We start from the raw sequence: 19,569 nt of genomic DNA on the forward strand, positions 1-19,569 counted from the left end.
ACGCTATCGCATCGGGTCATTGCACCTGGTTGCACATTTTACAGCATTGTTATCACGTCTGATATTTTAGGTCATGCACAAAACTGTGTTGTTATGTATAGAATATTATATCTTAAGACTATATCTATTTTTGTAATTCGTCAAACGTTTTACTTTGAAGACCTACCTACAAAAGTGTAACTCTCTATTTCTCGCTAACTTGACAACCCAGAAAAAATCAGTCGAGCCAAGAGCTATCGCTTCTCCAAATGGGTCAGTGGAGCGGGTCGATTCACCGATCCAGCACGTTTATTCTGACTATTTTTATTCCGTGACATTTCCAAATTCGTCCTTATGTGTGAGATGCACCCTGTCCTATTACTTGAGTGTTTATGTTGCAGAGGGGAAAAACTGAAACTATATTCAATCTTCGTTATTTAGCTACCTGTGTGTTGGTTGTTTTTGTAGCTTACTGTCTGTGTCTTTCTGTTACTCCAATGCTGAACAAACATTTGCCCATTGGGGACAATAAAGTTATTCTTGAAGTTTTTTATTTACTGTTTTTCCAAAACTCCACAAAAGGAGTTGTTAACAACAGCATTGCACATTTACCTTCCAGAGTGAATCTACTTCTACATCTACATCTGGAAACCGGACGATATTTGTAATATAAAGAAAGGAAGTAGAATATATAGTAGTAGAATATATTTGTTATAAATTTCATTTGTTAGGCCATATATCTTAAATGCTTAGTTTGTAGCCTACGTTGTGTTATGATGGTTTAATGTTAAATCATGTTTTACTCATGTGTATGTACGCGTACACAACCAGGTGCGACACCTTGTGGTCACTTACAGAAGTGACTCAGCCCCACCACCACCACAGCCCCCCATCTCCGCCCCCAGCGCCAAAGCCTTGTATGGAGAAATAGACCCCAACTTTACAGGGTGCATGTGTGTGTAGACAATAGAAGAGCAAAACATCCTAGTTTATATCTGCAGATCATTATTGCTATAGCTCTTTTCCTTTGTTGCTTTTCTCTGCACACTAACCCACTCATTCATCTTCTTCCCTGTCTTCACTCCACACACTCCACTCTCTGAGGCCCAACACAAACAATTCTCTGTCCCCGCCTCCCATGGTGTTTCTTGTTTTAATGGTTCGTTTTCTCTCCACTTCCCGTCTTTGCCTGAAAGAAGCTCATTCATTCTCTTTATTTTTGTTAGTAGTGTTGAAACAATACAAACTTTAATTTAATGGCACCTTCTTCGTTTTCATTTCAATTAAACATTCTTATGCTGTTTTGCTCACTTAGTTGATTTGTTTTTCTCATGTTCTTAGATGGGGGTCACTTTCACCCTATGCACTCATGCCGCAGTGTTTTGTTTTCAATTCCCAGCTCTCCTTACACCTCCACCAGTCTTGTTCTTTCATCTGTTTCGAGCAGATAAATGCCTTCTCTCACTTCCTCAGAGCTGCAGATTCCTCATTTTTACAACATCTGTTTTCTCCATTATTTCTACAGATCTACATACTGAACCCTCCACCTCCACCACTAACTACTTATGTTGCTATGAAGTCAAGCAAAACTACTAAAACATTGTTCCCTACATCCACTTTTACAGGTTTACAAATGGCCACAGCTATAAAGCAAATATGTTTTATTGTGTAAAATAACATAATACCGAGACATTTTCTGTCCCCAGGATGAGAATGGGAAAGTATGTCAGGAAGAGCTGTAATAAAATATATATGTAGAAAACAAACAGGCTCCTATCATTCCTCTAACCCATTACCAGAAAGCACTATACAACCACTCACACCTACTGGCAATTTAGAGTCACCAATTACTCCAACATGAATGTCTTTGGACTGTGGGAGGAAACCCACACAAGCACAGGGACAACTTGCAAACTCCACACAGAAAGACCACAGATGGCCGGGGACTGCCAACTTGTGACTTTCTAGTTGTGAGTTGCAGCGCTACCTTCCGGCTCCTATAAATGTTTATGATATAGAAAATTATCAGTTTCTTGTTGAGTAATACACATTTGGAGTTCATATTTTGCTTGCACATTGAAGTGTTCCCCTAGTGTATGCTACAGTACTTACTTGAAATTCACTTTGAAAAAAAGGGTTTGCTAACTGACATAATGTAATTCTAACTGTAATTTTTTGATGTATATTATAAAATACTACTCTTTTCTTGCTTGTCTTCCATTCATCTCATTGTCTTTTTCCAGCTCTGCTAGACCACAAAATGGAATAATTTGTCTGAAACTGCGTACATACATATATATGACACCTCTAAGACTCTTGACTTGGATTTTAAAACATGGAGGAACGTTTAACTGGCTTTTATTTCAGTGGTTATTTAGAGGAAACTCAAACTAGCTTTCTAAGAGGCACTCACTAATATTTACAAGGGTTCTAATCAAATAAAGGGATTTCGGCAATTTTTTCATTTGAGACCGTCAATTTTCATGTCTAAATGTACGTCTGGCCTCTTTTTGTTTTTTTTCTTTTAAGATTTACTGGTGTAGACTTTTACACAAGCAGTTTCATTCATTCTCCATCCATCACTGTGGTATTTTGTTGATTTTAAATCTGGCTGAGCTTTAACTGCCCTGCAGACAGTTGCTTACGCACCATAAGAACGTGAATATGTTTAGAGTTTTACTGAAGTGATTTAAAGAATGACCAATAGAACCTCATCAGTAATAACAACACTAACACCCTTATATTCCTAAACACTTAAGTCTCCAGCTCCCCCAGAGCTGCCGAATGATTTTTAGCACTCCAGTCCTCATATGGCGACCTCCATTTACCCTCAGGCATATTTACTTAACTGTCACACCACATTCAAACAGCAGCCTCCACAGAAAGGAAATACATTTCAGCAGCAGATATTAAGGTAAAATTAAAGGCTGTTACCTGAGGAGGTTTGTATAAATCACAACAGGAGACGTAAAGCTAGTTTAAAATCCAATTATTATTATTATTATTTATGGTACTTTGTCCTCACATGGGTGTTTATGCAATAACAAAAACGCTTTTGTAATGCATGTTACAAAAAATGTGAAATTAGTAAAAAATTACAATGGAACACATGAACAGAAGAAATCCACTCCCCTACTGGTCCAACAAGCCACTGCTTGGCTCTCTTCTCAATCTCAAGTAACTAAGTTTCCAGTCAGTTTGGAAGATGGCTGGTAATATACAAGATTACACAAAATATGTACAAACAAAATATAAAAGCATATGGAAATCTTAACTTCAAGGTTGTTTGCAGGAATCATCATATGAGGAACAAAACTGTAGCTTTTACTAATCACTAAAGCTCCAAATGTGATGCTTCTTACCAGAAGAACTGATGCATTATCATTTAACTCCAGTAGGCAAAAACAATTTTTTTAATAAGGGGGGTTAAAGCTAGACTCAATTAGATGTCATGACTAATTATCAGATGTCAGCGGAGATGAGAGCTGAATGCAGACATTCAAAGTTTGATGGTGGGGTGTGAGGGTTGATAATTAGCTTGACATACAAGAATTTTCCTTTGGATTGAATTTCTGCGTTTTAGAAAAGTAATTTTTTACAATTTGGGAAACATGCTTATTCACATAATTACTTTCATACTTGTTGGATGTGAAAATCGTATTTGGGAGTCGAATATGATGCAAAATCCAGCAGCTGGTTAGCTTAGCATAAAGACTGGCAACAGGAAGAAACAACGGCCTCATATCACATTTATCCAACGTTACATAAACATAGGTAGCACACATCAAGGACTTTAACATGTGGCCAGGAGGAACCAGGTTTTGAATCACTGACCATATGGTCGGTAAAATGTTTAGTGTCGTTTGTTTAATTTGTGAAAAAATTTAAAAATGCAAAAAGAAGAAATACAGTAGGCAAGCTATCCACTAACCTTTACATACCTTCAAGCAAATTTCCAAAACTCCCAGCGTGCTTCAGGGTTTTTACCCACGAGCTAATGCTTCAAATTGCATTTCACAATATTGACTTAAAGTGTGCCAATGTAAATCAATGTGAGCCAGCGACAGAATTAAGCCACGTTGATTCTTCGTTGTCTTTTTAACAGGCTATGACTTAAATAAGCGGTATAAAGCTGCTTGATCAATTTAGAGGATTAGAGTTTCCCCAAATGAAGGAATCAGAAGCCAACTATACTGATGATCCATTTATCATTCGAGTCATCATCAAGCAAAGATGACAAGACAAACATTTGATCAATCCATTTTCTCGATTGTCAATATTTGCTGCTTTTCATTGTCTTACGGTGGGATACGTCCAGTATTTGGAGTTTTGGAATTTCACTCAAAAAAACAGAAGATATTATATTGATAATATGTTCCTGAAATTGTGACGGCCCTTTCTGATAATTTTCTGACATATGTATAGACTAGTTAGTCAAGAGAATGATTGGAAGATTAACTTCTAATATATTTTGTAGCTGCATTTAAAAAGAGTAAGACTAGTCCAGTCTTTCCGCTAAGCTAACAGGCTGCAGGTTGCTGCTTCATATTTCATACATAGGTATGAAAGTGACACAAATCTTCTTGCCTAACCATCAGCAAGAAAGGGAATAAAGAAATTATCCCCATAATGATTTCTTTACTTGAGGTCTCCAGTAAATATTAATAGAGATTCACATGTAAACTAGGAGTAGCAGAAGACACAGTTATGGGAAAATATGACAGTTGACAAACAAAAACTACCAAAACTGCAACTCTGCTCTTAAGACAAACCAAACTCAGGATTAATCACCATCATAATATACAGTAAACCTTGACCTTTTCCCGTCTTTTTGTCAGTTCCAGTCATTTCAAAATTCAGTATCAGTATATACACATTGTATACATTATGAACACTAGTGTCTTCTGTACATAACAGTCATTACGTGACAGTATAATGAGTTGGTGGTGTCTCAAACGCCACACAGTAAAACAAGATACAGCCATAGGCATTACAGCAAAGTAGAATACGAAGTGATATGACGATATGATGCTAGATAATACAATATATGTGTTGCTGAATGCAGGTGTCAGCAAGAGAAATTGTGTTAACTCGTCAGTGGCAGTCAATAAAGTTGCAAATACCATTTCACAACAGCGACAGTTGTTGTTTTTTTTAGTGTAAAGCACCGAAAAATGTCTCCTTCTAGGAGAATTCAATACAAAAGGAAACAAAAAAAATAAGCAGCATTTCAGTGAAACATTCAAAAAGCATACATGTCTTTGGTAACTTAGTGTAATGCTATTTAGAATCATAGTGTCAAGAGGACAGTTTTACAGTACACGTTTCAGGCACAAAATGGGAAGCAGCAGGTAACACAGGTCCTTACTGTAGCATTCAAAGCACATACGTTATGAACAGGCTTCATTTCAGGTTCTTCTTTTATATTTTGGCTTGTGAACTGTGGCGACATCCTTAGTAGGAATCTCGTTTCAGTTTCAGTCTTGAATATCGCTGAAAAACATCCTATTCTTCAGGTGTTTTGTTCACAAACAGGGGTTTTAGAAATCCAATCGTTCCCTTTTCCACCTGTCAACATGCTCTCTGCTCTCCGACCTCAGGTCTGAAGAAAAAAGCTGGCATTTGTAAATTTATCTGAGTTTCTTTAGTTAATGAAGTGTTTTGCTATTCAAAACAGAGCAACTTCCTTCTGATGTTTGTATGTGGATATTTGTGTTGACCGAAATGTCAATCCATCAAGAAAGACTTGAGTGCTCTTTTTTTTTAATGGATTTAGTTTGCTGTGGTGTTCACTTTGTTGTTTTTTTCTTTAAAACTGTCCGTATCCCATTGACATCCCCATGCCCATTCCCAGCCCCAGTCCCAGACTCTCCCTCAGCCCTCTCAGCTGCTCCTCTCCCAGGCGGATCTTGTCCTCCAGCTGCCTCTGCTCAACCAGCAGGGCGGCCTTCATTTTCACAAAGTGGCTACGGAGAAGAAATCAAAGATAATAAAAATGTATTACTCTGCACTGAAAAGATTACTGCACATCTACAGGATGTGACACACGCAGATTAATCAGTGAATTGTAAGTGAGCTGACATATGAGTGACATTTTTTAAATTAGACCACATGAAATTAAGATAACATGGTGGTGTTCCAAATCTATGCACGTAACAGAAACCTGCAGTAGGACAAACTGTTTTCAATATGTGGCATCTCTCTAAGAGCCAGGAATCAAGCATGTAATCACCAATCAGCATTAATTTTTCATCAGTGTTCTGTGACTTATGTCAGACTTGCACTAGAAAAGATAATAAAATGGTATTGTTTTGTACCTGTAGTCCCTGTGTTGTTCGGGGGAGAGGCAGCGGGCCAGCACCCGGCTCACAGCCTGCTCTCTACGGTCAACGTGGTCCTTCAGGTCCTGAGCCTCAGACAGCTGTCTCATGAGCTGATGCTTCTTCTCCTGCAGAGGGAGCTAGAGGGCAGCAAGAAAGGAACAGGCATAAGTGGATGCATTTATCAATACATTTAAACTGTTTTCTTCTCATAAAGCCTCTTTCTTTGTGGCAGACTTTTGAATAATTTTTTCTTTTTTAATCTGTCCCTTTTATTATATATACAGATAGAATGACCAGAATAAGACATGAAAGTGTACAGTATGCTAATCTACTAATCACTCCTACATCTCACAACCCTAGGTCCTTTGCTCCTTGTCCTTCATCTCCTCACCCTCTCGTCATGCTCAGTTTCAGGGTCCAGTGTATCCAGCGTGGCCTCCACTCTCAGCAGCCTCCCAGACAGCGACAGGAGCAGACTGACCACCTTGTCCAGGTCGCCGATGAACATGCGGAACTTGTCCACTTCGTTGGGTTTACACACCGACACCACCATGCTCTCCACCTTAAGCACAAGAACAGAGACACACAAAGCTGCAGGTAACTAAACTCAAGGAAAACACACATTTTTGGCTTGTTTCTGGAGCCCTCTAACATAGTCTCTATGTGTTTAAGTGGACATTTTCATACCTGGATAACAAAGTGGTAAACTGTATAGTGAAGAAGAAGCACCGTACATGACATAACAACCTCACACTATAGCTCCTTTAAGCCTTTCTTTAATCGGACTAAACATGATCTGAACGTGTCAATTTCATGTCTGACTGACCACCCCTGTCCTCTGAAAAAAGTCACAGAAAAGTTGCAATGCCAAGGTTACCGGGTCAAAAATGGGTAATAATTACACGTCACTTCTAAAACAACGCATATTTAAACCACTTGCAGTTGAATTAACAAAAAGGAACCAGGGCTTTCAACATTTACCTAAAGTAAAACACAAAAACTATAGTCTATTTATTTTTGTTAACTGATACAAAATTTAAAAAAGTAATTAACTGAAACTTAAATCACACTGCATACTTAGGTCACTTTAGGTCACTTTTGGAGTCTGTAGCATAAAAATTAATAGGAAAAACAAACAAATCATAAAGTTCATTTTTGAAGGCAGCTCACATTATTGATGTTGAAGCAAGGGAAAATGTCTGCATCCAGCGGCTGAAGACCTACATCTCTGAAATAACCATCTCCAACCTCTAATCAACTTTTCCAAAAGTGAAACACTTTCATCAGCCTATTCACTGAGAGGATTATGCCAGCCAGATTACAGTTAAGCTTTTACCAAATGTAATGCTCCACTCAATCTGAAATTTGAAACCCTGAGTGCTGTGCGAATTAGATCATGAGTCTGTTAATAACATTTTCATTTAAACAAACCGAGCAGATGTTGTTGATGCCGCTGTGTAAAGTGGGCTAAAGAACATGGTTTGAACATTTAATCAAAGCTTTGCAGAACATTTGAAAACATAAATTTGGGCTCACCATACATTGTATGGGCAGTGTTTTTCTATTTGAAATAATTAAATAGACTAAATAATACAATTATAAAAGAATGTAACTAGGTTCATAAAGTCTACAAGTTCTAACTTTAATAGTTTTTAAATAAAGGTACTCTCCAATTCTTAAAAGAATTAATCCCTAAAATAAAAAAAAACATAAGCAAAGTTGCTGTTAAAGTGGTAGCTTACACTTCCTGACTAATGTTTCAACATAATCATATTTGTAAGCCACAAGTAAAAGCTAGTGGGCGACAAAATAAACAGGTGAATGTTTAGATGAGCTTTGTCCCTCACCTCCTCTCCCAGCTGTGCGTTGGCTCTGATGTCCTCCTGCAGTCCCCTCTGAGCCTCTCTCAGCACTCCTAGCTTCTTGCGAAGGCTTTCCATCAGCTGTTTCTGCACAACAGAAGGAGAACCGTTTGAAGACAGAAGGAAAATAACAGGCAACATGGGAAATACTAAATAACAGCAAACATAAAATACTGATTTGCCTGTGTTACCTTGTAAGTCAGCTCATCGTCGTCGTCCTTCTCTCTGTTATCATTATAGTCCTTCATCTGGGAAAGAAGCTGGGCCTTAGCTGCCGAAGTGCTGTAATATGATGAACAGCTGGAGCTCGCTCCAGACCGCCTAAGGGCGAGGGAGGTGTGGAGAAATACGTTTATTTCATTTAACCAGAGATAAAATACAGAGGCAGAGCAATAAAAAAGATAGTCCTAAAAAGAATATATGGAAAACATCTCTAAACAAAATACAACAAACAGTAATGTGGGAAAAAGCAAAATTGTCCAAAGCTTTTTGGATTTTAGTGTTTTACTGTTTTCATAGGGAAAAAGTGAACAATTTAACAAACATAAGTTTGGACTGGATCTGCAAAACAATAAAGGATATTCAATCATTTAAATGTGACATACTGAAGAGGAAGGAAGGAGATGACGTAAATACTGGCATCATCAATGCCCCTCGCCAATGTTCATATTTACTTTAATGGATTGCAGTGTGCAGGATATAATACAGTAATTGTGTTAGTCCAGACCAGCTGCTTTAATTAAATAAAACAGTTAAGAATTCAATCTTTGGTGAATGCATGTTTATTTGTTTTGCTGTTGCATTGCAAAAATACACGTTGCTCTTTCACACGGTTTATTATAAAATCATAAGACAAAGAATGAAAGATTAAAACAAATTTAATTGTGTTCAACTACTTTTATTATTAAAACTCAGATGAATCTACTTTCATTCTACACTATATGTTTTCACTTAGCCATTATAAGTTATTGAGTGTAGATTGATGGCAAAATGGAAATTCTCTGTCTTTATAAACAATATCTACAAGCCTTAAAAAAATGTAAGGGTTTTGAAAACTTTCCAAAGACACTTTATATTGACATTGGTATTATAAAGGTACCTTACAGTGTAATGTTTAGCCAATCCAATCTACATCAGGTGTTTATTTAATTTAGTAATTTATAACGCGACACCTTGTCCATACATGTTTAATAATCTCTGATTTATGTTCATTGAAAGAACTCAGTGGTCGGAATTGATTTTCCCACACATTTTCCTGTCATCACCTGAACTTTATTTCTGGTCTATATATAACACAAAAAGTACCTATTTTGTCAAAAGAAAACTGGCTGGAGTAAGTTGCTCTGCAGAGGTTGTGGGAAATACAAAATAAGATTGGCGACAAGAGCAGTTAGGTTTTGTACAAATTAAATGGTCTGTATAATAAATGCACAACACCCACACACACACTCACTTTCCACCACTCAGATTTAAGCCTTGTAAATCCCTGCCTGCCTCTCTCTCGTTACCTGTCTAGGCTGTCTGTGTTGGGCTCCATGGTCTGGTAGGCTCCTCTCCAGCTCTCTGAGCTGGACTCTCCCTCACTGCTCTGGGGGAAGAGCTCCTCCAGGCTTGGTCCTTCTCTGCTACTCTCCCCCATTTCAAGCTCCTCTTCCACCGAGCTGGTTTCTGTCCTCACCCTCCCTGATGATGACCCCTCAGAATCCGGCAAGGTGTCGACGTCCGTTTCCAGGACCGTAACTGGCAGGGCAAAGCATGGGAGTTCGCTGGTGATCGGTTCATCCATTGTCGGTAGGTCTTCCTCCTGGAAATCATCGATGTCTGTTTCCATTGGGATGTCCAGGTCGGCCTCCAGACTGTGTGCAGGGCTTGGGCTGAGGGTCGTCTCAGACTCTGTCCCCGGTTCGTGAATCTTTCTCTGCTCTAGACTCTGGAAACTGTTCCTACAGAGCTGTTGTTGTTCCTGTTCACAGTCTATTGCAAAGTAGGATTCCGGGTGTGAAACCCCACCGACAACTCCATTTTCTGCAGCAGGAGGAAGGGCTGTCTTGGTGTGGACCCTGGGAGATGGAGCTCTCTCCCACTCAGCTCCAGGTCTGACAATCTGCTGTGTGTGATGTCTTACTGTATTTCTGTTCTGGTCGGGGCTGGGACTGACATCAGGCTCAGACAAACTGCAGACATGAATAACCAACATAAGAAAATTTAAACTGGCAACAAAAATAATAAAATAATTATACAAAAAAAAAACCTATAGAGGTATTGTGAATTTTTACCCATTTAATAGTGAGCTTAATGTCTTCTGTTTTTTAGGTTGCTCTGCTTTATTAAGTAACAGTATACTATTACAAATCTTAAATCTTAATTGTCTGCCTGTCTCACCTGTCCACGCTGCTATCTGCTGCTGGTGTTGATAGAGGCAGAGACAAAAGCTCCACCCTGTCCTGCTGAGATCCAAACATGCCCCCGATATGTCCTTCCACTTCTCTTTGGGGTGGGGCAACTGGTCTAAAGGCCCTCCTGGAGAACATGGGACTGGGTGGAGCAGCGGTAAAGGGCTGTTCCTGACATTGAGCCTGATTCTGATTAAACAGGGTTTGTGAAAAAGGGTGGTTCTCCTGTAGATGTGGTTGATTCTGACTGGACGGGGTATGGGAAAACGAATGGTGCCCCTGCAATTGTGGTTGATTCATACCGGACAAGGCATTGGAAAACGAGTGGTAGTCCTGCAGTTGAAGTTGATTCTGAGCGGGCGGGCCGTGGGTGAATGTGCGTTCCTGGGTTTGTGTTTGGTTGCAGCTGCAGCGAGGGCATCCCTCCAACACTTCCTGTCTTTCTGGAGGAAGGCTGTAGGACCTCTGCCTGGATGTTTCGGATGGTGGGATAAAAGACGAGTGAGTCATATAATGTCCTTGTGGGGGTGGGACGGAGTGTGAAGCAGCAGAAGGAGAGGAGGTGGGGAACAGGGTGTGGTGAGATGCCCGTCTGCGGTGGAAATGCTCCCACTTCGGAGGAGGTGGTCTTGGTGGTGGCGGCATCCTTTTCTTGTTTTGCCTGGCAGTGCTTGCTGGTTCTCCACCCCTGACACAGCTCCCACTTTCCTCCACCTCGCTCAGCGTCTGGCTGGTTGCCACAGAAATTGATGGTGACCAGCGATGGCTGCTGTTGAAACGAAGGTCGTTTTCGGACATGGCTCGACCTCTGACTACAAGAGGGGCCGCAAAGGAGTATCCATTTTGGTCGTTGCTGCTATTATCAACTTGTCTGGGACCCCATCTACCTTGATGGGGGTGATGTTGGAACTGACTGATGGACTCTGGTGGCCTGGACTCCTGTCTCCAGCTTGGGTAGTCCCTGTGAAGTACAGAAGAAAGGAAATCCATTATACCGAGAGGATAGGAGCACAAATGTGCCTAAATACTGGGTTTAATTCTATAGCCTTAATGAAATAGGTGGTCAAAAAAGCGAGGTCCTTAAATTACGTTGAAGGTAATTAGGGGTGGGTGGCAGATTTCTGCAGTGACATTTTCATGTGAAATCCATGTAAAAAAAAAAAAAAAACAGCTAGAGAAAGTGGTTATACTAAATGTTTTCCTTTTGCATTCCAGGCTCACTTAACTGAGGCTCTTTTACAAGCCATACACATGCTAAATGTCCCCTACACGCAAACACAGGGGAATCACCATCCAACCACATATCATTATGGTCACAATTTAAGCATGGATGATTGCCCTGCACAGGCCATTATAGTCAAATCACGGACTGGCATGATTGAGTGCCTGATAGTCCACAATGGGCCGGGCCCTACCTAAAGCCTCTAGAGACTCACTTAGAGACAATCGGAGAGAGAGAGAGAGTTTGTGTCAGTCATTGTTAGGTCAGAGAGGTAGAAACAGATGTACAACCAATCACAAAAAACATTGTTACGTCACATGACTGCATGAGCCTATGTTTGTACTCTGTGGTTCCTGAAGGAAGTGGCTCACCTTTCAGTCAGGCTGTACTTCCTGTTGAGCTTGGTTGTGTCCTGTTGCCGGGTGGGATACGTCTGCTGAACAAATTTAAAGCCAGTTAATAAGAGCAACGGAATGAAGAAAGGCTTCAGATAGCTGCGAAGTGTTGGTCAGCCACTTCCCAACCATGGGAAGTGGGTCTATTACTCCACCCTCCCACATGCTTCAGTGGTGATAAGGCTCAATGGGTGGAGGTCTTTTTTAAAAGTTCTCAATTAAACATAATGTTTATAACAAGTCAGGAAATATAGTAGCATTTTCACCATCATCTTCAAGTTGCTTGTTTTGCCCAACCAATAGTCCAAATCCCAGAAGAATTTAAATGACTATGATGCAAATATGAATTGTTTCAGCTTTAACTTTTTCTGTGCTGTTGCTGCATTCTTGCATTTAACAAGCATTGTAATATTTGATTTCAATTAACTGATTTTAAGTTCAATTTTACTTCATGGAAGACGTTAAAACTTTCCACTGAACCAATTTACCAGGACAGATTCTGAGCCTCTCTTAAAGGAAAATACTGAGAAACAAAAAGTAAAACTAAAGTAGCAGTTCTAACAGCTCTGATGAATTGGTTTCTTGCGTGATCTAAGAAATAATGTGAAGACTTAGCTACCACACAGGATGTGCCTGCACAATGCATTTGACCTGGGTTGAATTCCAAATTAACTCATTGCACTTTTATTAGTGCTCAGAGATGCAGCATCCAGTAAACAACACAAAGACAGGTTGGGAGAAGCTGCATGAACACAATAGTGGAGATTTCTTTGAACAGACATTTGACTGTCTGCAGTGCTAACCTGAAAATTCAATTGGTATTTTTGTTGGAAGGGCAGGACGTGACTTGACAGTATTTGACTTTCATTTTCTGTCAACAGAACATCACGTTAATAAGTCCTGTAACAAAAATATCTGGATTAAAATTCTCATTTGAATTAACTATTCTTAATAAGTAACTTCAAACTTCTTTCAGGCCTTATTGCATCAATGTGTAGCTTTTATAATCATGTAAAGAGGCGGGATGTAAAAAAAAAAAATTGTTTCCAACAACAGTTTGACCAAACTATTTCGTAACATCTCTCATAACACAGCAACGTGAGAGCCCACTGAGTGACTGACCACAAATAATGATAATATAATTGCAGCCAGTAGAATTTTTCTATTCTAACCTGTTTTTCATCTGTTTCCCTCCTAAAGCCAAAGTGCACACACACACACACACACACACACACACACACACACACACACACACACACACACACACACACACACACACACACACACACACAGTAGAAAGTCTTACTTATCAACTCCTCTATCTGTTACTATTAGAGGTTTTGGACATTGCCAGTGACACATATGACAGAATTCAATGCATGGGGTTATTACTTAGGCATCAAACTAACAACCTTTCATAATAGAGTTCAGGGTTCCCTTAGAGGCTTAGTACTGCGAAAACCACACAAGAACAACAAAACACTGTCAGTCTGAAGCAAATATCTGCTCAACTGAAGACCAATTTAGTCCAAAACAAATCTCAGTTTGGCTTTACTTAGCGTAAAATGACAATGTTACTAATATGGCGAAGTTCATAGGAGTTTCAGAGTTCAGATGAGGGGCTGCACCCCCTGCCAAGTAATTCAAATCTATTTGTGGTAAAGATGTAACGCAACACTGCCATTATTACTAACAAAGTGTTCACCGATGTTGCCTAATCTCTCTCCATTCTATGGACTATTTCCATGACTGGCTGAATTTTGAATGAGAATTTCGGAGTTTGACCACATGCAGTATAAGAGGCTCAACTTTAAACCAACACTTCGACCACAGAGTACTTGGAGCAAGTTGCCATTTAGCCCTTACATCCAAGTGTGGCCACTTGAGGCCTTTCTTGTGCTGGTTTAAGAAACTAAGATAGTTTTCAGTCTGCGGTGGTCATTTCAGTTCAGCCCCAAACCATAGTCTTGATTTCAGGGAGATGCAAAGATTGTCTTTTACTCTAAAATTGTTTAGTTTCAGTTCTAGGACATAGGCACTGATTTAGCTGCTGTTGAAAAGTGGTTCTGAGGCCAACGTGTTTATATCATAACTTGAAATAATGTTGCTTGAATACAGGATTTATCAGTGTTTTAGTTGCATACCATACTTTTCTTTCTTTATCTTCAGCCAACGCCTCTGAATATATTTCAAACACAAGTGGCAGTAAAAAATACTTTTTTTTAACTCACTCTTTCAGTCCATATTTCACTCTGTCTCACCTGATACCAGACTCCTACTAAGAGTTAACCTGCAAAGCCCTAACTCCTTCATAAACCTTTTTAAACGCAGTGTGTCTTTTATCAGTAGTGAAAACAGAATGAGCAGGAGGTGTGTGTGTGGAAATTTTATGTTCATGGTTGTGGAAGTGAGATTTTTTTTTTAATAGAGCACCCTTACCTCTGTAGGTGTGTAGCTTCTTGCGGTGTATCCCTGGTGCAGGGGTGGCAGGTTTTCCAGAGGCTGGAAAGCAGCTTTGACTGGATAAAAAGCTGATTGTGGGACATGATTCGGGATTTGGCTATGAGGGAATACCTGTGGCTTAGGCTGGTAGTTGTGGAGGTTGTCCTGTTGTTGGAAGTCTTGATGTTTCTCTTTGGTGCCAAAATTACCGTAAAACTCTGGATGTGAGTTGGGCTGATTATCTTCTTCCTTCTTCTTCTCTCTTTCTCTCTGAGGCTCGTGCTCTCTTTCATTTTTGAGTTGTTCATTGTCTCTGGCCCTCTCCATCTCTTTTTCTCTCTCCAACACAAGGTTCCTCTCTCGTTCCATTTCCCACTGTCTAACCCTCTCTTTTTGTTCCTTCTCTCGCTGAATCTCTCTCAACCTTACCCTCTCAATTTGTAATTCTCCCTCTTGTCTCTCCTCCTGCTGCCTCTGGCTTTCTCTAAAGCTTTCCTCCCTTTCTTCCCTCTCCCTTGCTTGTTCCCTCTCCTTTTTTCTCTGCATCTCTCTGCTTGTACTCACAGACTGCCTCCTGGTCTCCATAGTGTTTGAAAGCAGGGAAACATCCTGCTTAGCCCCCCCCTGATAGGAGTATCTCCTTTGTGTCGAATGCACACTGAGCTCCTCTCCCTGTTGCCCAGGATGGTTGGATCGCTTCTTCTGCCTGTGACTTGATAGATCCAAGGTATTTGACCCGGACATCCCTCTGCTTGTCTGCTCGAAAAACTTCATTCTATCAGCAAATGGAAGGATATCTGACTCCTCTATCCGAGAACAGGAAGAGGATCGACTGTAAGAGGAGGTAAATGAGGAGGCAGAGGCACAAACGCCATGCCGTGACCCTACGACACCTAACACCCTCTCACCACACCGTCGGTCTGAGCCTGGTTCAGGTTGGAGTTTATGTTCAGGAGTCCAGCGCCAGCGACGAGCTTTGCCAGCAGGGGCTGGCTCCTCAACCACTCGTATACCAACACCAAAACTGGGCACATCTGAGCCCAAAATCTGAACAGAACCAGACGGATTATTGTTTACAGTTTGAGTTGTTGTCTGAGAGTGAGTCTGCAAGATATGATGATTTGATTCATTGGAGGTGTCTGATTTCTCGACAGGTGCTGGGGTTTTGACATCTTGGGTATGTGCAGATGAGGCAAATGCAACCTTGGTACTGCTTTCCTGGAAAGATTGGTCTAGGTTTGTCCCCTCCTCATGAAAGTCTTGACCCTCCTCCTCCTGCACTGTCTCGCCACTACAGAGCAACCCCCCTGGTCCACGGCTGCTCTGAAGTTGGGCCTTTTTCCTCTGGATCTCATTGCGGAGGTTGGTAGCAAATCGTTCACTGCGACGACGGTTCCGTCTGTGGTTTCTGGACGAGTTTGGTTTCTTTATAAATGACTCTGCTTCTACATCCTCCTCTTTTTTTCCTCTTCCTCTGTCCACTTCTTTCTGTTCCTCCAGTAAGGTGTCCATACTGGAAGCAGCACTAAGAGGTTCAAAGTCCCTTTCGAATACCTGGTCAGATCCTGCTCTTCCGTGGTTTGATGATCCATTGGGGTCACCGGGTACGCTCACGGAACGGCCCCATTGGAGTTGATGCTGAACTGGTAAGAAAGACTCACCATTTACACCCATCCTTTCAAGCCTTTCTCTTGAATCTACATCATCACAATCCCCTTCTAAGAATGTAGAACCTGGAGTTGAGCAACGGCTCCCTCCCCATTTGTTTGATGAAGGACGGAGGTTGTCATGAGTAGTTTCTTGGTCATCCCTTGCTAGTTGGAGTGATGAATGGGGCCACTGGCTGCTATCATGGGACAAGGAGGAATCAGAAGGTTTGGACAGATTATAAGGCTCCACTGAAGTGCTGTTACTGTCAAACTCTAATAACTGAAGCTGTGTAGCAAGGAGCTTCTCAGGAGCACTGTGCCTATGCAGTGTTATAGAGGAGTTCCTGGTCTTGAAGTGCGTATGAGACTGCTCTTGATCGTCCATGGATTTTGCATCATCCACGGAAGTCATTGCAGATAAAGACGGAGAACAACAGGTGGTGATATGGACTAAATCCGTCCCTAGGTCAGACTGGTGATCTGAGATGGTCTCCGAAATATTATCATTATTAGCACCAGTGTCACATTTTATGTGTCTAATGTCTTTAGTCTGTGTTTGCATATGCTGCACATCTAAGGTATCCTCTTTGAAACTCCCAGTTCTAATATCGTCTTCAGATTCAGGAAAGCCGTTTAGAATTCCTGTTTCATCATTCTGAGAGGACTTGGTGTCATCATAGTAAGAAGAAACTCTGGACAATTCAATAGGAGCAGAAGCGCAACGTTTGTTGGCAGCATTAGAGCGACCCCGGGTCACCCTAAAACTGTCCTTCCTGGTTGGAGGCTGAGGAGGGTTCATATTTCTATCTGGTCCTCCATCTCCATTTCTTATGACTTCAAAGTCTCCTACCCTCTGCTCTTTTTCATAACAGCAGGAGGAAGGCCTCTCTTTTCCCTCAACTAGTTTTGGTTTTGGCCTGGTCAGTGACTTGGATTTGTGTACAGTGGCTTGCGCCTCATCCAGGGTTTCACCTGAAGAACATCCTAGAGTTGCAGTGTCACCACCGGCGTATCCTCGACAAGCTGGACCTAGGCTCTGGAGGAAGTTATCCATGGAGAAAGATTCACCAGGTCTTAGTGGCACTGTTGCGTAGTCAGATGTGTTTGAGCTGGCGGAGAAAGAGCTATAGGCAGAGTCTCTTTTGTTGTTGAAGAGAGTGGGGTCTACGGGTGAATTATGGGAGTCAGAGTAACGCTGTGTAGTGGGTGTCGCTGTGTCCAAGCTCTCCATTGAGCCCAGGGAACTGCTTCGGTCAGTGGAGGAGTAAGGTCTGTGCAGTTGTCCCCACTGCATGGACAAGTCACTACAGAGAGACGGAGACATAAAAGATAGTTCTGAATGTTTCAAAGGCAGGCGGCAAGTATGCTATTCGTTCTTAAGGCAAAATAAACAAACTGATTTTATAACTGATATGAAAAATCATAACTATTGTGACCACTGGGTTTAAAACAGATCACAAAAGTCACAGATTGGATTGCTATAGAAAAAACATACACAAATATATTTAAGTAAGTATGCTATTTTATCAAAGCAAAATAATAAAATAATAAAGTCCTGTGAGCTAAATTCATGTGGTTTCTTTTTAAGCACTTTGTCATTTTTCAATTGACAGAACTGTTAACACTTTTGGAAATGACATATGTCCAATGTTGTGTTCCAGTTTCAAGTGGCAAGCTGCTGTTGTACCCCAGAGACATGAGCAGTATATTCTTCTGGAATACAACGTTTGAACTGTACAGCTGGGAAATCTGTTTTCTATCAGTTCTGAGCTACATATTCACAGCAACTCCATATGTTTTTAAAAACCCTTGGAGGGAACCTCTTTAGGCGGCGAGGGATTTCCTCCTCATCAACTCCCACTGGCTGGAGTCAAAATCTCAAGCCATCGCTTGATTCCTTTGATCCTCATTCATCCTCCTCTTTCATTAAGTTGTACCTCTAGTACATTCCCCATAGCCCCAACTTTACATCTAATGGAGATGTAACCCTAAAACTGCATTTAGCAAAGCACTTAAATCCTACTCACTGACAGATTGCTTTATAGGTTTGTTAGTGTTAAATTAATTACATGGTTCAAATTTTGCTCCCTAATAACAAGCAAGTGAAATGGATGAGGTAAATCTATAAAACCAATCATCAAATCAATCACAAGTTTACTTTAGAGAGCTTTACCGTTTGCATAACATACTGTATGAAATGCTTTTGTAGCACTTTGGCCTTTGATTCAGAAAAGAACTAACTGTTTAAAATCATTTAACAGTCGGATGAACAGAGTCGCAGTAAATGTCATGCATATTCCAAACTGTGGTCACTGAATTGGCTAAACTACATACATGCAACAACAACATTTGGGCTTGAAATCTCTTGTGTGCACAAAAAGTAAGTAGCAGAGGTTAGGTAATGGAAACAAAATAAAAATACACATATTGGCTATCTATGTGTCAGGGGTAGGGAAACCCAATGTCCTTGTGCTTGTTTTAAATTCAACTCATAGACGCCCAAAAAAAATTTGCAGACATTTTACTGAGGTATGTCTTTTTCTTATAAAGAAGATAGAGTGTTCACTCAAGCTCTTTTTGTATCTTTAGTGCCTTACAGTATTAGAACAAAAGAGAATCTTGTCAAGGAGAGAGAGGAAGGGTTACAGATGAGATACATTTCTAAAGGGCTTTGATCTCAGACTAACATGAGGAAACAACCAGCAGACTATCTCCAGGCTGATTCTCTGGTATTTATGGCACAATTCATGCAAAGACCTAAAAAAACAATGGATTTTACTAGGCTATATTATCAAAGTTCACTCTTATCAAAAAACTTTGTTCTAAAGCAGTCAAATGTCCACGTAGTCTGCCGAATGTGTGAAGGTCATTAGTCGTTTCATGTTCCAAAGGATCATATTCATTACATTTATTTAAGGAGGATGCCACAGTTTTGTATGTTTAAACAATTTATAACAAATAGTGGCTAAAACATGTTTGATACTAATCATCTCCTATGGTTCCGCACGCACATGATCAAAAGACCACAATGTGGAACCTTAAGCTAGTGGTAGTAGGAGAAAATTTGGTGTTTTTCTTTGTGGTAACTTTGTGGTGACTTTAATGGGTACAGTGTTCATTTATGTTTGAAAACTGAGAGAAGCACTGGAATGGGTTGAAGACACTACACATTTCAAAACAAAGGAATATTCAAAGTTTCCCACTAACTAGTGGGAAAAAAGCTTCATTATCTGCATGAGAAAATCCTCATTTACGGAAGCAGGCTATGAATGAGAAAGGAGGCCTTGCTGTATAGATTTGACCT

The 19,569-nt window shown here is 40.5% G+C and overlaps 1 protein-coding gene across 8 annotated transcripts in view; it reads right to left on the reverse strand.

Moving 5' to 3' along the window:
* Window positions 1-2,953: 2,953 nt before the first annotated feature.
* shroom4 (shroom family member 4) overlaps window positions 2,954-19,569 on the reverse strand; it is a 63,751-nt gene continuing 47,135 nt past the window's right edge. For 6 of the 8 annotated variants that reach the window (XM_067523414.1, XM_067523412.1, XM_067523416.1 and 3 more), the window contains 9 exons: window positions 14,614-17,569; window positions 12,151-12,215; window positions 10,547-11,518; window positions 9,673-10,338; window positions 8,356-8,485; window positions 8,150-8,251; window positions 6,694-6,864; window positions 6,297-6,439; window positions 2,954-5,945 (listed from right to left, as the gene is read on the reverse strand). In XM_067523414.1, the coding sequence (XP_067379515.1) occupies window positions 5,789-5,945; window positions 6,297-6,439; window positions 6,694-6,864; window positions 8,150-8,251; window positions 8,356-8,485; window positions 9,673-10,338; window positions 10,547-11,518; window positions 12,151-12,215; window positions 14,614-17,569 (5,362 nt within the window). In that variant the 3' untranslated portion in view covers window positions 2,954-5,788. Of the gene's footprint in view, window positions 5,946-6,296; window positions 6,440-6,647; window positions 6,865-8,149; window positions 8,252-8,355; window positions 8,486-9,672; window positions 10,339-10,546; window positions 11,519-12,150; window positions 12,216-14,613; window positions 17,570-19,569 lie in introns of those variants that run through there. The other 2 variants (XM_067523413.1, XM_067523417.1) reach the window with 2 other exon arrangements.

The sequence above is a fragment of the Channa argus genome, chromosome 12, assembly GCF_033026475.1.
Source record: "Channa argus isolate prfri chromosome 12, Channa argus male v1.0, whole genome shotgun sequence".
NCBI classification, from domain to species: domain Eukaryota; kingdom Metazoa; phylum Chordata; class Actinopteri; order Anabantiformes; family Channidae; genus Channa; species Channa argus.